The sequence below is a fragment of the Harpia harpyja genome, chromosome 14, assembly GCF_026419915.1.
Source record: "Harpia harpyja isolate bHarHar1 chromosome 14, bHarHar1 primary haplotype, whole genome shotgun sequence".
In the NCBI taxonomy this organism is placed as follows: domain Eukaryota; kingdom Metazoa; phylum Chordata; class Aves; order Accipitriformes; family Accipitridae; genus Harpia; species Harpia harpyja.
The window spans coordinates 36,484,809-36,502,708 of NC_068953.1; the positions used below are offsets into that span (position 1 = coordinate 36,484,809).

The 17,900-nt window shown below is 43.1% G+C and overlaps 1 protein-coding gene across 2 annotated transcripts in view; it reads left to right on the plus strand.

The window, feature by feature from the left end:
- Positions 1-17,900, plus strand: part of PSTPIP1 (proline-serine-threonine phosphatase interacting protein 1) — a 59,882-nt gene that overhangs the window by 11,319 nt on the left and 30,663 nt on the right. For both annotated transcript variants that reach the window (XM_052808430.1, XM_052808429.1), the window contains exons 2-3: positions 9,114-9,214; positions 13,639-13,713. In XM_052808430.1, the coding sequence (XP_052664390.1) occupies positions 9,114-9,214; positions 13,639-13,713 (176 nt within the window). The remainder of the gene's footprint in view (positions 1-9,113; positions 9,215-13,638; positions 13,714-17,900) is intronic.

Genomic DNA, 17,900 nt, shown 5'->3' on the forward strand with positions numbered 1-17,900 from the left:
TGGAATGCTACAAGTGCAATGGTTTTTTCCTTCTGATTCTTGAAGGTCCCATTCAAGGTTCACATCTATGCTATGCCTGGCAATAAATGCTGTTTGCTCCCCATGAAAAGTACTGCATCGCAGATTTAGGTAACAAAGACTGCAGTGAAATTGCAAACTAAGCCTCATGTTGAAAATGACCGAGTCAGCTCCTGAAATCATCACAAAAAAGTTCCAAGATAGCCACCTACATCCTTAGCAAACATTTATGTTTCTAACGTGCAAAGTGTGAATTTACAAGAAATGATAGAAATGTTATACAGTCAGCTCCAGCCCACCTACTCTTCCTTGCTTTTTGCTGCTTATGTGGAAAAAACATATACTTTTAAAAAATAGTATAGGTTTTTTTAAGTTTGTATAATTTCTGTAGTCAGTTTGCTCTTGGAAAGCATGAGCAACCATTGCATTCCCATCCATTCCAACCAGTTCCAGCCAGTAAGAAAAATGAGCTCTTACACAGTACAGCAGTATGCAGCATGGATGTATGCTTTGAAACTCATTAAGCAGTTTGTTATCACATGAGAATTTATAGAAAAGGACTCATATCACACCAAGCACTGGTCAGAGGAGACTGTTTCGGTTAGTCTTCCGCTGCAATGCGGTTCTGTACTAGACACTGATGACCTTACCCTATTTATGTGCTCACCTCTTGATTACGTTGCACAGCTGGGTTTTCAGCTGCTAACACATTTCCAGGACAAGGCAGCAGAGGGTCAGTCTGAGAACCTGGGGGTTTGTTTTGAAAAAAGGCTCTTTCATGTCTCACTGGTGTAGAGCAGAACTAGGACAGCATTTCATGTAATGGGAAGCAATACCCAACTGCTTCTTATAGCACCAGGCCCAAGTAAGGCCCAGGCAGCCCTCCTCAGTATCACAGCTGAGCTGGAGCGGGGATTTAAACATTCACTTAGACATTGGATATACAAATTAGTGGTGCTTACTGCTATCACATTTTATTTCACTATTTATTTCAGGATAGCTTGATTGGCACACAAAAAGAGCAGTAAACTTCCTAAAACACTTGGCATCATGTGAATATATTCCTAGAAATACTAGGAAATTTTAAAGCATCCCAGGGAAACCCCCCCCCCCCCCCCCCCCCAAAAAAACGGAACACAAAGTAAGTGATTCACTTACTGTGAAAGACCATGACATGATAGAAAACATCCAGCCCAGTCAAATGTACTTTGAGATTATAAATCATGTTTGACTCTTGACTATTAGATCTGTTTGCTGCTTGCTTACAGTAAATACTCAGCCCTTGATAGAGCACTTGACAAGGAGACTAGCAGATCAAGAGATCAAGATCTAGAAACACTCTTTTTAAGCAGTGCCAGTACACAGTGGTATGAAGCAATGATTTAATTCATTGGTATAACTCAGTCAGAGCAACTTACTTGCAATCTGGGACTGAGATATCGTGTGTGATACAACGGTGGATAGAAAGGATTTCTTTCTGGCAGTTGAAAAAGATATTGGCAGAACAATGCTTGTTCAGAACTCACTACCTCCTGTTCTCTGTAAACTTCCTCCTCACACCAGTAGTTATTTCATTTTTGAACCTGGAAAAATTAATCTTAAGTTTTTGTTTTACTAAAAATGTCAAGAGCTTACCTTAACCAAACAAGATATGCTATGATGCAAAAAAAAAAAGTTTTATTTTAAAAAAATTCCAGAGGTACCCATAACAGATTCAGTTTCAATGTTTTTTCTCTTTTGAAAATCTGTATGAACACTTTATTTAGGTGAGTTAGCAACATCTATCATTTCCAGTCCAAAACCCATCTTGATAATACTTCTGATAAAAGCCTTGGGAAAATACCATTAAGAACAAAGACAAGGAATGCACTTTTATAGCTAAATATTTTCAAACTTAAGAGAAAGTAGGTTTTTTAAAATATTTTTTGAATATTTGCAGATAATAAATTTCAAATAATTCCAAAATGAAGGATCATTAGGCTAAAAGAATATCTGAGAGCTATACTGTAAAGGCCAGTGCTCGTACCACTACTGCTTGCAGTCAGACCCACCTTAGATGTGCAAACCAGTTAACCAGTGCAGATTTTGATACTATCTTTATCACCACGGTAGCTCAGCACTATCCTGCCACGTACCAAGCAATGCACCCAGTGTCTGCTATGTAGTTACATCTTTTCCAGCCCTTCTCTCCGGTCAGGGTAGTGTTGTTGCCGTGCAGTATCCTGCGTATTACTCTCCCTGTGTACCACCTAGGACCTAGTTCCTTGCAAAAAGCAAGTAAGCAGGGTTTGCAGCTGGAGGTGCTGGGGAAGAGGCCTTTTTTGCTGACAGCCAGAACTGCAGCTCCCCTGAGCAATGCAACAAGCTGAGGTAGAGCTGCAGTGGCACTTACCAAACAGGACATACGACTTCAGCTGCAAAGCACTTCCCTGAGGGAGATGCTAAGCTGCTGACAAGCCAGCTTATCCCGCAGGAGCAGGCAGAGGTATGAATTGCGGTATGTAAACTACCTCTAAAAAAAGTTCTGGGTGGGCAAGCCAGGTCCCAGGACAGGGTTAGAAATGCTCCAAGAAAACCAGCCACAATAGAAGAGCCCACAGTTCCTACAGCACAACCACAATGACTTGATCAATTCACATCACTTTCTGAATATTAGTAGTTGGACATGCAAGGGCATACAATTGAGCGAGCGCTTCGCACACAAGCCTGGATATTTTTGCTTCCGTTCAGTCCATTGTAATAGCTATTTACCAAAACCATGCTTCAGTAACCAGTAAAGCATCTACAATGTAGATGCTTGCTTTTCAAAAAGCCTTGCAGTACCCTCTGAGCACCCAGCAGCACAACGCTCAGAGAAGAGATGTGCTGTTAAGGCTGATTCTCAGCTAGTTAGACACAAGACTTAGCACAAGGTTACTCGGCTTTGTGCCACCAGGAGGTAACAAGAAACTATGTCACCCTGCAGCTATCTTCCTGCTGAACTTTCTACCCTCTGGGCAGGGAACTGACACCATCAGTCTTCCTGCTTGCAGCCTTTGTTACCAAACCAAAATCCTCAAAGCCTCTCCCTCATGGCTGCAGAAACCAGCTCAGAGCCAGCCATGAATAATCTCTCCCACAATTAAGTCCCGATGTTTACCTGCGTGATTGCCTTTGGAGAAATTCTACCAGACTGATGGTGCAGTCCCAAGGCACCTATCTCTTTAGAAAAGTGCTAATGTGAAGGAGCAGCATCGTTAAGCCTCAGAGGAAAAAAGAAATGGAAAGAAGAAAGCGTATCCCAGTGTGCTTACTGTCAACACCTCTGCTTGCAGTCTTCCATGCCTCCTTTCAAGTATTCTAGGAAAAGCTATTCTGGCTAAACTAGAGCATAACATTTGTGGTTTTCAGTCATATACTCTCTTTCACATTTCTTTCATCTCTGGAGGAACAGTGTTGCTCATTGCACTGGAGGGAACCAACTTTTGCAAACGGGAAGAGGAGAGGAGATGCTGCCTCTCCATCAGCTGTGATTTTCCCCATGAGAAGAAAAACCCTGGCCTCTGCGGCAGAGACCAACACACATGTGAAGTGTTAATGGAAGAATCTCAGGACAATACGAATCTGCCTGCAACACTGAAATCTCTTTGCCAAGCATTTTCTTAGTAGTGATAATAGATCTCTTGGACAATGCAGATTAGCCAATCTTTTTTATTAAAATAACGAGTAAATCCTCTTTCACAGCTGCACATGCTTTGACTAAGCAGAATCACTTTCTCGGCAATGAGACAAATTACCGGTGGTGATTGAAATCACCCTCTTCCAAGCAACCACCTAGGTTTTGTTATAAACAAATGATGCTTTACACATTTAATGAATATATTTATTATTAATTAAAGCATTTTTTCTAATTTCTTAAAAAAATAATAGGTCTTTGACTAGTCATTAGCTCTTATAAACACCACAAAGACCCAGCTGAGAAGTGCCCAAGCACTAGCTGAGTAGTGCAACTTTAACAGCCTTTGCAAAACCATTCGATGCGAATGCTAATTGTAACACAAAATGGTAAATGGAAAATAGAATAAAGGCAAGACCGCTTATCGAGGCTAGATGGTTGTTTAACATAATACAATCTTGCTGTCTTGATTGTCTTCACAAAGAAAATGTGGCGTCTGTTATGCTGCTACACAGGAAATCCTTACGAAACTAGAGAAGAAAAACAAAACAGGACTGAACAGACACAGCAGAAGAAGAACTGTAAAGTGGGCAAAGACACTGTTCTGGGCGAGACGCTGGTGGCTTGTGCTGACATGGAAATGCTTGAGCTGGAAGAAGGGATCTCGAGAGCTGGTCTCAGGATTAATTTTACTCAATATATTAATTGCCGATACTGGCATAAGACATTAATAATGGACTGGAAATAGCTGTTGTTGAAATAGGTAAAATGAAATATTGTACAGGAGGTATCTGATAACCTTCAAGCCTGGGGTAACAGAAAGCAGAAAAAATTAAAATTTCAAAGTGCAAAATGAGCATGACAGATCAGTAGCAAAAAGGTCCAATACACTCTAGGACCTCATTAACTAAAATTGCAGGCATGGAGAAAATGGCAGGTATATCAATAGATCATAGCTCAGTTAGGTGCCACTGGTATGATTTGATAGTGGAAGGTGGCAAATACGATCTTCTGATGTACCAGAAGTGTTTCTTAGAGAGCAGACATGAATGCCATGGCACAAAGCATCAGTTAGTCTTTACTGGAGTAATAGGGCATCATCCTTGTCCAACAGGGACTTATTCAGCCTTGAACAGGTACTGTAAGAACACATAGGAATCAATGGAATGGAAACCCAGTATCTCAGGAAAGGGCAAAGGAGGTTTGTTTGGATTCAAGAGGTTGAGAGAGGATGCAGTTGTACAACACATGACAGAAGAAAAAGAGCTGTTGAAATGAAAGGAAAAAGTTTGCGTAAGTAAACTTTGGCCTAAATGATTTATGGTTACATTGTGGCTGGAAATTAAGAAGCAATGTTGCAGGGTGAGGGACCATAGCAGCTTAAACTTGTCTAAACCTGGGCTGTCACCTGGCTACGTTTCCTCTCCCTCCTTGCTGTAGCCTGTGACATGCTAAAGGCACATGCTGTTTAGATCACAGCCAGATCTGCTGGCTGGGAGGCTGTGGCAGCCCTGGTTTGGATTTCAGATGTGGTTTCTGAATACGGCTTCCACATTCCTCAGGAACACATACTGAGGACAATAAAGCAAATTTTGAGATGGATCTCCCCCAAATGAAAGATTAGACTGCCTGTGGTAGGAAGTCCTTTTTAGACCTGCATCTAGCTGGAGCCAAATCCCTCTACAAGGGTCAGCCACAGGGACAAAACCCAGATGAATCTAGCAGGCAGGAACCGATGCCTCCATCAGAGGAGATTCCAGCTCTCCTTCAGGTGTGGCTGCAGCGGCTCCATTTTTAACAAGTTCAAGTCTTACTCCTGTTAGCAGGCAACGGACAGGAAGCAAAACTGTTGAGTGAGGCACTGGCTGTTTGCACTCGGCATACACATGCGCACAAAAGTGCACAGAGTGAACAGTGAGAACACTGCTCCCACAGTCTCCTTGGTAGAAAGCCTGTGATCTAGGAATGTGCAGGTGCTATTACAGATTTCACATTTAATCAGGTATCTTTCTATATGTGTTAAAGGGCTAAAATATTCCTATAGTTATAATAATAAAAATCTGGCTTTTGCATTTCTAAATTCATTGGAGTAAGGAAGTAGGAAGGCAAAAAGATGGAGCGCAAACTCTGTCGCGAGCAGTGGGGAGCAGCACTAACCTGTTCCCTTTGCACCAGCGCCAGGAAAAATGCTGGTGCATGTCCTGGAGGCAAGCCTGTTTGCAGAGCTCCAACAAGACTGCACTGCTGTGCTACCCAGGGCAGCATAACTTACAAAGGATCCTTTAGCTCAGACTGGGAGAGTATCTTGTTAGATGTGCTGGAAAATTAATTCTCTTGGTCACCAAGGCAGAGTGAACCTTGATGCAGTTTTTAGCATGGCATTGCTTCTTCCCCTTGCATTTTTACGGCTTAGAGCAAGATGTCCAAATGGCTGAATTGAGTCCATTAGGTAGTTTTATAAGGCCCCTAGAAGGGTTGCTGGTCAGCAGGCTGACCCCTGGCACACGCTTGTGTTTGTGTGCATGTTTTTGGGTTGATAACGAGTTGGTGCTGCATCCTCCATTTAGGGAATTTAATAAGTGGTTCTCTTAGATGTACAGAATCTGCCATCCTTTCATTATAGCAACTGCACCAGTTAAAAAGAGGTGGGAGAAGACACTAAGTGAGTTTTAGCATTTACTAAACAAAGAGATATTTTGAACAGAAATGGCAGAGTAACTTTACAGTGTGCTTATCACTCTCCATTTGTTGCTTGTGGCAGTATGCCTGACTGCTGGGGTGATACAAACCCATATGATATTTTCACTTACCTCTCGGCAGCATTTCTGGGACAAGGAAGCTGTGTACACAGTTATGGGATGTAGTTAATTGCATTTGGAAATATACAATCAAAATTTTGGGGCTGTGAGTTGGTTGCGGAGCATCTGACCAGAGTGGTTTCTGCCAGGCAGAGGGAGCAATTTATGAGAGTTTTTTACAGCAGCAATGCCTTCTGCCATTGGGATGTCCTCAGAAAAAAGGGAGTGGGGGAAGTGACAAGTCCATTGCCAGGCTATTATCAAGAACCTTTCCTACTTTCCTCTGTGAATGGCAAAATCTTGCTTCTTTTCATTTAATCCACAGCAGAATCCCTCCCTGGGATGTGTGTGTGTAACCTGCCCTTGGAAATGTTAGGAAAACTGATGTTTTGTTTTTGAGATCCTGTTTCTTAAGGGGTGATCATATGCATTACATGAGCTTATGTAATCCTATCATTTTCCTGTGGTTGCACCAGTGATAATAGTGGATCCATTGCACTCTCTCCATATTCTTTTATCTACATTATTATCTTGCCTGGCTCTGTAGCACAGACACTTTGCTGGTAAAGGCATTTGTCTATGTCTCTTGTGAATTATTATCCTACTGTCTTTCCTTTCTCCCCACTGCTGGTGATAAGAGTGTCCATTAGGAAAGAAGGAATTATGGCTGTCAAGAAACTGCAGCACTGGAAATGTTACTACAACCTGTAGGTTTACAAAAATTGTCTGCAGAAATTTATCCTAGCTCTTGAAGAAGCAAAAAAACCCTGCTCCCAGGTCTGCAAATCTCCACAGAAGCCCTAGGGCCTGGGTGAGCAGCACTAAGGCTGCCATCGGCCACCGCCATTCATCCCCAGAGCTCGCCCTATTCCTCTTCAGTCCCAGCAATAAGGAAGCAAAGCCACAGGCTCAAGTGTCCAACAGTTGCTTGCCAGAGGGTCCTTCTTGAGTGCCAAAACTTGAACAGCTGTCTTCTTCACAGTCATGGTAGAAAGCAATAAACACACACATTCATTAAATGATAACTGCTTAGGGGACAGCGGATATATGTATAAACTGTATTCAGTTTGTATATAAGCACTTGTATTGTACATAAACTGCTTGAGGGAAGGAACATATTCATTCTCTTTATGGTTACACAGTCCGTGATTTTACCATAACGCTATAACATAAAGCTCAGATAACATTCACCACTACATTTTCAATAACATTATCACTACGTACTGGTTAACTGAGGCTCTCAAAGTAAAAATGGCGTGTCCTGATCCTGTTGTGAGTCGGTGGGAGGACCAGGAGTAGAACACAGAAATCCTCTCCCAGTGCCACACTCAGAGCACGTCACAACTTTATTCCCGTCCCTTTCTGGGCTCCCAGCTTTTCCTCAGCAGCACTTCGTTGTGACTCTGATTTACCATTGCTGCAGTGCAATCTGAAAGTCGGGAAAAAGATGAAAGAAATGCAAGACTAATTGTTTTTCTTCCCATTACTCAGATATTTTTGTCTGAGATGCACAGGGGTGTACTCTGATGGATCACGTGGACAGAGATAAGCCTGACGCATGGCCTTGTGTGATGGGGAGGGATCTGCAGTCCTAGACTACAGCAGAGGAACGTGGCCCTGAGCCGCACAGAGTGCAGAGCCCTGGTAGGAGATAAGTGCCCTGGCTTTGGGGCAGCAAATTCCACCCGGCTCCATGACCTCACCTGTCTAGTATGGCTGACTGGAAATCACAGATTGCCTTGGCTGGCTCCATTTGCCATGTGGGTCATGGAGCAGGACAGGCTGCAAAAATAGCCAAAGGTGATTCCCATGTATTGCACGGGAGATTGGGTGGTGAATGCAAAAGCAAGGGAAGCAGCACTCATTGGCAAGCGACTCAGAAACACAGACTTTCAATTTTCTGCAGATCCAACGTCCACATTCCTAAGCAATCCACATACCTACCTTCTACTTTTTTTTTTAAAAACCCTGTCGTGTTGAATTTACACCAGAGACAGACCGATTCAAACAATAAGAAGAGTTGTTACAGCAATCCCAAAGGAAGACATAACAGCACATCAGAACCCAAGTGTTGCCTAACGGCGAACTGCCTCCTATTAAAACACCCCACCACTGACCAGGTGGCACAATGACTACCCCGTGTATTGACATTCGTACGAGCACAAGATTCCTTCACTTCTCCACTCGCATCTAGACAGTGAGTCACTGTCTTACTGAGAGTCCTGTGGCAGTGAGTTGACTCTGACCATTCTTTTTAGAAAACATATGGTAAGAGGAGCTGTTGTCCTTAAGAGCTACTATACATCTCTGCTCTGCAAAGATCCCACACCCAACACTAAACGTGACTTCCCCCAAAAGACAGCTAGTGTTGGTTTCCACACAGCAAAATTTGCGACCCACTTCACTTTTTCAGCATTAAAAATTAAACTTGATTTAATAAAAACTTTTACAGATTTTCACTTGGAGAAACCTCACCCATACCTGCACCCTTAGGTCTGCCCCAGCTGCAATTGCTCTGAGCAAATCCAAACGTCCATTTGGATTTTCCGGAAAGTTAATTTGCTCCATATGACTGACAGTAGGCATCTGGTAAACCTGCAAACTATGCACACAAATCAGCTCAACTATCCTTCTGTCTTCAGTGCAAGGAGTTCACCTTCCACACTGGCTATGAGGTGCTCGTACAGCGGCTGTTGGATGGGAGGAAGATGTGCAAGGATGTGGAGGATTTGCTCAAGCAGAGGTAAGAAAATCAGAGTGAAAAAAGTGTGAACAGCCTCCATTTTCTCTCCTGTTTGGCGTCTGGAAAGGAATACTAGGCTGTTTCCGAATTTGGTAGTGATACTAGTTTACATAGAAAAAGCCTGAGTGATTTGAATCCTAGCCTTTTGATGTGATTTGTGAAGGTAGGTAACAAATAGAAATTTCAAAGATTTGAGAAGAGAAGGTTGAAAGAGTCAGAAATCCAGAGCTCCATTAAGACCCAGGTCATTATTGGTCCAGAATCACAGGGCAGCACACACATCCACAAGTAGTGTAACTGAATTGCCCGTTTTACAGCAAGCAAACAACCTGCACATTTTTCTTTCTCTTTGAGGGTGCTGTTGCCACAGGCAGTGTTTCAGTTTCCTGCAACTACTAAAAATGGGCCATTTTTCAAATACAGACAAAGCTACATAAGATGCTACCAAAAGCCTTTCCCAGACACCCAAGATAGCCCACATCATTCACCAACCTTACCAGATTTGAATAACAATGTTGTAGTTTCTGTCTGTCCTTTACAGGCTTCTTGGGTGCTGCTCAACAACAGCCACGGACAGCTGACAATTTTGTGGGTGAGAAAATTCATATTACACAGCTGCTCTGACTTCTTTGCCATTCATTTTTGTACTTCTGACTTAGAAAAATGTATCTGAAATTTGGTTCTGTTTTTAAATGGCCGGGTTTCAACAGTTTCAACACATAGCACGAGGCACATACATGCTCATGCGTGACCTGTGGGAAAGACCATGCAATACGGATTATAAATTCAGCAGGTAATCCTAGAGCAGTTCATCTCAGAACCGTCTCCTTATGAATATTGCTCTGCCTTCCTCAGTCACGGCCTTCTTTTTCTTCCCATGCTGTCCCCATCTAGTTTTCTGGTTTTAGGTTGGTTTTCTGAAGGCTACTTTTCAAGCACTGGGACTTTCAAGGGGATGTGAGCTGTCAAACTGAAAGTTGACTATTTTACAGAGTGTAAGTGTCTCCCATCAAAATCTGAAGCTATTTGAATTGCTTTTCTTGACCACCACTGGATGCATATTTTATTGCTGCATGTCACACAGTCCTGAAGTCACATCTGTCTGACGGTAGCTTAGCTTCAACAGTTTAAAATAGCTCCTTTGTGACTCATAACTTACAGAGATCAGAATTATATTGCAGGCTTCAGGAAGGCTCTGCACTGCAGCGTGCATCTGATGCTATATATGCCTGTGTTTCTTTCCAAAATGTTACAGAGGTTTCTGCAAGTTGCAGGATAAGGTTCTTCGTGGTTAGTGGTGGAGGCACAAAGAACTTTCCACAAAGAAGAAAAAATACACATACAGTCATTTTGTCAATCTGAAAGCTACAAGAACAAATGTTTCCATGAACTTTTGCACACCCCCAAAACATTCCATGTGAGCATGCGTACGTGCGTGTGCTTGTGTGTGTACATACATGTTGGCAGAGGAGGAAAAGGAGAAAAGATAGCCGGCACTGAGTTGCAGAAAGAAGGTATTATTTCCAGTTTATTTCTGGAAGATATTTGTTTCAGCTTGTCCTCATGTCATTCATGGGAATAACCTAGGAGGAGATCAAAGCATGGGATGAATCTCTGTTCCTAGAGGCTGCCCATATCATGGGCTTCATGCCAGAATTTCAGCAAGGACTCCTGCAGCAGCTGCCCTAAGTCCTGAAACCAACTGCCCTGGCTACACTAACACTTTACTAGTTTTCCACCCAGGTCAATTACTTTTGCTCACAAATACCCCTGCCTGGTCCAGAGGAGGGCCTGAGAGGTTGGGAAGTGAGAAAACAGTGTTATTCCAGAACAAAGCCCCAGACTTAAAACACAAATTATGTTCCAGCTCTCGATGGCTGCAGGGAAACACAGAAGCTGTGTGCAAGAGTACTGGAAAGCAGGAAAGGCAGCACAAAGATGTGAAAAGATGGTCTCAGCCTCGTGTCAAACTCCTCTGACCTTGGGCTAGTCCAGTCCCATGCCTGACGTTTCAGGAAGATTTGACCCAAGAGTATCGTAGGAGCTGGGACTGGCTTAAGAACTGGCCATGCTTTTTTCCCGTGATATATTGTGTACTGAGCAAGCAAAGTGGGACTGTAGCACTGGAGTTATTCTCATTGCTGCATTGCTGTACACCCACCGGCACTAAGCAAAGTCTCTGACACGAAAGCGTTTCTTGTTATTAAAATAAGAAGAAAATTAATCTATTCTACTTGTGCAGCATTATGTGTCTCTGCAGTATATTTCCATTTTGATGAAATTTCATTCATCTAACATGAAAATGAAGTGGTACGTCTGTGTGGCCTGTCACCATATTTTGCACCCTGTTCTTCTAGGAGGAATCCCAAAGCAGTGATGTAGGAACACTCCCACTAAAACGCAGCAATTTCTCGTGCAGGATGACAGCAATTAACTAACCGAACTTGCAGCTTTAGACACATGGGAGCCATGGACAGAGGCCAAGAACAGCCTCCACTCCGGGCTGTGGCGACTGTAGGCTGCTGTATAACCAGCACTGCTATTCCACCAGCCTGACAGATCTCCTTGGGCTGGGGGAAAGTCCCCAGGATGAGCCTGCCTCAGGTCACAGAAGTAGGTTGCAAACCAGTGAAATTGCACCAGAGCCACTGGTACAGCTGGCTCCAACGCAAGGTGCTCACAGCCATCAGATGCAGAGGACCAGTCGAAAAGGTGGTTGGATGCTCTCAAACAGAGACCCACCCCAACAGCTGCCCTGTTGCGAAACTGAAAGATCAGCCCTCAAACCGCTGGAATTCAGCAAATAGCAATAATAAAGCACAGTGTGGCCGAGTGGGAAGATGGGTGTAAGAACTAACCAGCAGGGTTGCATGGCCTTGCACTCACATGAAAATTCCTTTTTTGAACGAAGAGTACTTTCCTGTAAGGTGCCAAGTTTCAGGCTCAAAACTGTTTGAAATGCATTTAAACCCCTTGTGAGAACTGGACTTACCCTAAACAAAATCCACCCCCCAAAATCCTAGCACCAGGCTATCTGTTCATTATTTATTATTAACCATTCAATAGTTTTTAGCAGCTATTCAAAGACTGAAAACTCAGTTCCGCCCCAGTCTTGCACCCGGGAGAAAGGAAATAACATGTTTAGTACTGTCATGGTTTAAGCCCAGCCAGCAACTAAGCACCACGCAGCCGCTCGTTCACTCCCTCCCCCCTCAGTGGGATGGGGGAGAGAATTGGGGAAAAAATAGTAAAACTTGTGGGTTGAGATAAAGACAGTTTAATAGAACAGAAAGGAAGAAAATAATAATGATAATGATAATAATAAAATTACAATAATAATGATAAAAGAATTGGAATACACAAAACAAGTGATGCACAATGCAATTGCTCACCGCTCACCGACCGATGCCCAGTTAGTTCCCAAGCAGCAATCCGCCTCCCCACCAGGCCAGCTCCCCCCAGTTTATATACTGGACATGATGTCACATGGTATGGAATACCCCGTTGGCCACTTTGGGTCAGCTGTCCTGGCTGTGTCCCCTCCCAACTTCTTGTGCCCCTCCAGCCTTCCTGGGCATGAGAAGCTGAAAAATCCTTGGCTTGGTATGAACACTACTTAGCAACAACTGAAAACAGCAGTGTGTTATCAACATTATTCTCATACATAACACTATACCAGCTACTAGAAAGAAAATTAACTCTATCTCAGCCAAAACCAGGACAAGTACAAATACCTTTTTTTTTTTAAACAGAGAATAGACATTTCTTCCAGAGCTGGGGGAGGGGGAAACAGCAAAGAAATAATTTTATTTCTTTATTAACCATAGAAACAGAACTACTTTCCTGAGTCACTAGTTACAGTTTCCCATTAGGTGGGACGTCGCATTATATTGTCCCCTCCATAAAACTGTCACAGCCTCACCTTACAGCTAGCAAGGCTTCTTCCCGCTCTGCCTCCACTGCAGCTGTTCAAGCAGCACCTCATGTTTCTAATGGTTAGAAATTTGCCTGCTACTCCTGGCTCCCATTTATTCACAACCTCTCTTAAATGAATCCTTTGGAACCTACTCTTCACTCCCCTCCCAGACTTCATTTTGATGGGTCAAGTCTCGGTTCTGAGCATCTTAACTACACACTTCTGTACACCTCTTCTTCTAATTGAATCCAACGTTTGGGGGAAAGAGTTGTACATAGCACTCCACAGTAATCAAAGCCATGGAGATGGGCTTCATTTTCCCTCACTTCTTCTAGAAATAGCTCACCAAAAATATTTTAGAGGTAACTAATAGCACTAGGATTGAGGAGATAGAGAAATTAAAGAAATAGTATTTCTCATTTTTTGTACCTCGGATGCAATTACAAGATTTGTGTAAACATGCTCCTGGTAGCACTAAGAGAAATTGAGTAAGTTTTTCTTTTAACAGAGCACAAGCAGAAGAGAGATATGGGAAAGAACTGATTCAAATCGCCCGAAAAGCAGGAGGACAAACAGAAGTCAAGTAAGGAATTCTTTTATTATTAGTGCAAACAAAAGCATTTTGGAAGCAATATCAGTCTCCTGTGTTTTGCCTGTGAGTGGGGTCATAAGCTGCTCACTTCAGTGCACCACACAGCACTTCACAATGTACAGGAAAAATGGAGAAACATCACAGTCCTTCAAAGCAGGATTCACAAAAACTCTATTTGGGAACTGCCAGTAGGTCTTTACTGGGACATTTTTTTATTTCAGTATTCCTGACAATGTTTAATATTTGCTTCCAAAAGCAAACTAAGTGATGGGATAAAAAAAGGGAAAGGAAAAGGTTGTGAAATGTTTATGATGGTGGCTTGGCAATTCTGGGAAGATGGTGGAGACTGTGACAGAACAAGCGCAAAGTGCAAAGACACCAAAAATTAGCTTCTGCAGCAGAAAAAGCTTAGCTTAGGAATACAAACTTTAAAACTCTTTGAAGGGACTTAATGTGAAAGAAATCAATGGAACTACTGAAATACACTGAAATGACATATATTTTTCTCTGTCTCCTCTACTACTATCTTACATCACGTATAAATTGCGTTGGGAGGGCAAGATATATGTTGTCATGGAATTTAACTTAATAAACACTGCTGATAAATTGCTGCTATTATTGATGGTAGCAGCAATAATGAGACACTTTGTCATTATTGTAATAAGTAATAATACAGTAATAAGGTGGCAGAGGATGAAGATTTGGGGTCACAGAAGACAAGTCTGAAAGAGAAGACCTCAATCTAAACACAAAATTCTATTGACCCCTGGGGCCTGCTACCCTCATCCATCCCATATCTCATTTCTTAATTGCAGTCTCCTTTTAATGTCAATTTATCACCTTCAGTGTGAGCGTGGTTTCCTGTTCATATTTTATGGGAAAACTTGACCTCAAACCCTTGCACCACCATGGCATGCAAGTGCCAGGCAATCACCCATAGCACTTGCTGTTGATTCGGTGGTGGCACATCCTTGCTGACAGGGAAACTGTTGCATTAACCCAAGCGCCTGGTAGTGCGGAGAACACTGAGGCTCACTCCAGAGAACGTGCAAGCCCCTCCTCCCTCCCCTAGTGCTCCATCTCTCCCCGGCCCCTGAGCAATGCGGTAAGGTATAGCAAGGTTCCTAGCTAAGGCTGCTGGAGATAGCTTCTACTTTCCTGGTATCTCAATTCACAGACCTAACTGGAGAAAAGGAAGGAGGAGAAAACATATTTTTAAATTAAAATAGCAGATTAAGGATGGATGGCTTCTTCCCAAAGGCTAAGATCAGCATTCCAGGGTAAACGAAAGGCTCCACCTAAATTTCTTTACTGGCAATGCAGGGCAGGCAGAGCAAATGTGTTCGGAAATAGACAGCTTTGGCTGCCCTTCTGTGACCTAGTGGATAATTCATGGGCCTGACTTTTCCTAAGAGATTGTAAGAGCTTGATTTAGAGGCAGAGCCAAGTCCTAGGGTTGGGATATGGATCCAAGTTCCCCTCAAGTTGGAGGAAGTTTGGACTGGGGCCCAGCTCCACTTTGATCCAGCAATTTTATAGCTTGGCATAGAGAGAAGGCTGAATATACCAACAAAGCATGCTGCAGAGCTGATTTACTATGTTTCCATAAACCCACGCCTGGTCTGGGTAGCGACCAGCTTTGTGCTGATATTTTTATCAGAGTAAATGTCTCTCTGTATCTGTTACGAAGCAGAGAGAGGACACTTTGCTTCCTGTCATTCAGCATCCTCTGGTTGTTTAAGGAGTTACACAGATGGGCAGCGAAGGGCATTTGTCCCCAGTAAACACTTTAAAATCAGAGAAAACTAGGGTCTAATCAGGGCTGGAACAACTCTTGAAAATGAAATATTTGGTTTGAATGCCTTAAAATCTTTGACAAAGTGTGAAGTTTCTGGTTTTTTATATGACACTGATTGCTGACAGCAGTTCTGCTCCCAAGGACAGTCCTTCAGTGAGACCGGAGGGAGGGAACCTACGTACTACCTATAATAAGAAAAGCTGGAAAAGACTATGCTACAGCTATCCCCATTATTCCAAGTGCTTCCTCTTTATAGAACTCCCTATTACTGACTAGCACACTGAATCCTATAGTATTACAAGTACTTGACAGGCTGAACAGGGCTGTTCATGTCTTCAAATGCAGCTTTAGGTAGCAGTATTTCTCACATAAAGTCTAATGAAGGTGTTGTGCAGCTATTTGTACCCAAAACTTGCATTTGACAATCACCAGGAAAAAAAGTAGCTTACAGGTTTTTTTGCAGAACATTTTACAGAACTTCATGTGCCACACAATGTATTGCAGAGGAGCAGGAATTACTAATTTTAGATCACTCATTTGCTTGCTAATACAAAATTATTATCCTCTGGTCTTAAATTCAGTCATCTTTTAAACATCTCAGATACTAAGGCTTTCTATCACTTCTCCTGGGAAATTATTTCACACCCCAGTAGTTCTCAGTATCAGAAAGGTACCCAATACCCTTTCAAAAAGTTGATAAAAAGAACACAGAAAATCCATCCACAACAACCACCCAAAAACTTCTAGTATCAGAAAATACCCAGAAGACCTTAACAGAAACAACTGCAAGGCCAATTAATTCTGTTTAGCACAACTTCCAAAACAAATGAATTGGCTGCAAAAACCTCCCATCGGTCCACCAAGTCAAAGTGATGCTCTGTAGCTGCTGTGGAACGCGGAGCAGGAGCGAAGTGGCACAAAGCTGGAGTAAGCAGCAGTCCCCATGCAGGGGCCCGTTGGCAAAGCATTCGTGGCAAACCTACACCACAGCCAACGCCAAATCTGCTGAGCTGGAGATGGCAGCACCGCTACATGCGATGGGCAGCCCAGCAGGGCCTCATGTGCTTATGTCCTCCCAGTACCAGCATGAACAGCTCTTTCCAGCTCCAGAAACACAGTCCCTGGCAGCTGCCTGGCTCTTCTGATCTTAAACCCTCGGAGGTTAAAAAAATGTAGAGGAAAAAAGCCCCTTTCTGTTGCTTCCTGTGCTTGGAGAGAAGAGGGTCTGCTCAAGGGAGAAATTAGGCAGCAGTGGGGAGGTACTGCCTGGGTTGTTACTTCAGTACAGTCAGGACCAGCACAAAACAAGGCGAAGAGAATAAGCATGATGATGGGGACAAGGCTGCAGAAGTCTATGGCACGCTGCACCAGGTAGTGGCCATTGCTGTAGAAAACAGTTCTCTCCCAAGCTTCCCCCATATTTTAAAAGCTTTTCGTTTTGAATCAAAGAACAATTTCAACATTTTTTCAGGCTCTTCCCTTCTCTCCCAAACTTTTGCTTCAGCTGGAGCAAATTGCTGACCTCAGCTAAATGTATAAATAGATTCAACTGCCCGTTTTTATTTACTGAAAGACACAGATGAAGAAATATGCTGCTGACTCAGAAGAAAGTAGGCAAGGCTCGCTGAAATGTAACAGCAGCTCTGGCTCTACTCTCCATTGCTTTGAGAACAATCTAGGTGACAGCAGCCATCAGGTTTCCACCCTATATGCTGTCCAGCGCTTGTTCCCTCAGCATTTTAACAGCTCCTCTGATGGAGGACTGACCCCTCAGGGCCCAGCACTGCTCGCGCTTGGCACAGACAGCTACAAGCCAAGACTGTACTAGGACACGTCACAACTGAGTATCAGCAGTAATATAACATCGTGACCTGGGAAAAGAGGACAATGTTGCGTCTCCACCTGCAGACTCCTTAGCACCAGAAATGTGAGAAATCACTTTGACCTGAGAGCTAGCAGGGGACAAGTTTTTAGCACTGCTACTGGAGGTGCAACTGACTTCAGTGAGGTCCTCGCTGTTCTTTTTCAGACCAGTACTGGAAGTGACCATGGCAAGCCTACAGCTGTAGAAAACTTTCTAACAAAACTAAAATCAGAGAGGCAAACATGCCACAATGAGGGAGACATGCTGCAACCACTTTATTTTTTATTAAAAAAAAAAAAAAAAGCAAAGACAGGGTTTCTAAAAGAAGCTGGTGCTGGTTACCATGGGCATAGCAAACAAACACTCCAGCTTCCAGCTCAAGAAATAAAAGTTCCCTGTTAAGTGCTGCCTAACAGCCAGAGGACACAATCATTCAATAGTCCAACCTGATTCAAGCAAATTTAGGCATTCTGGCTGCTTGCCCTTGCCTTGAGCACTGCAGCTGGTAGAAACTAC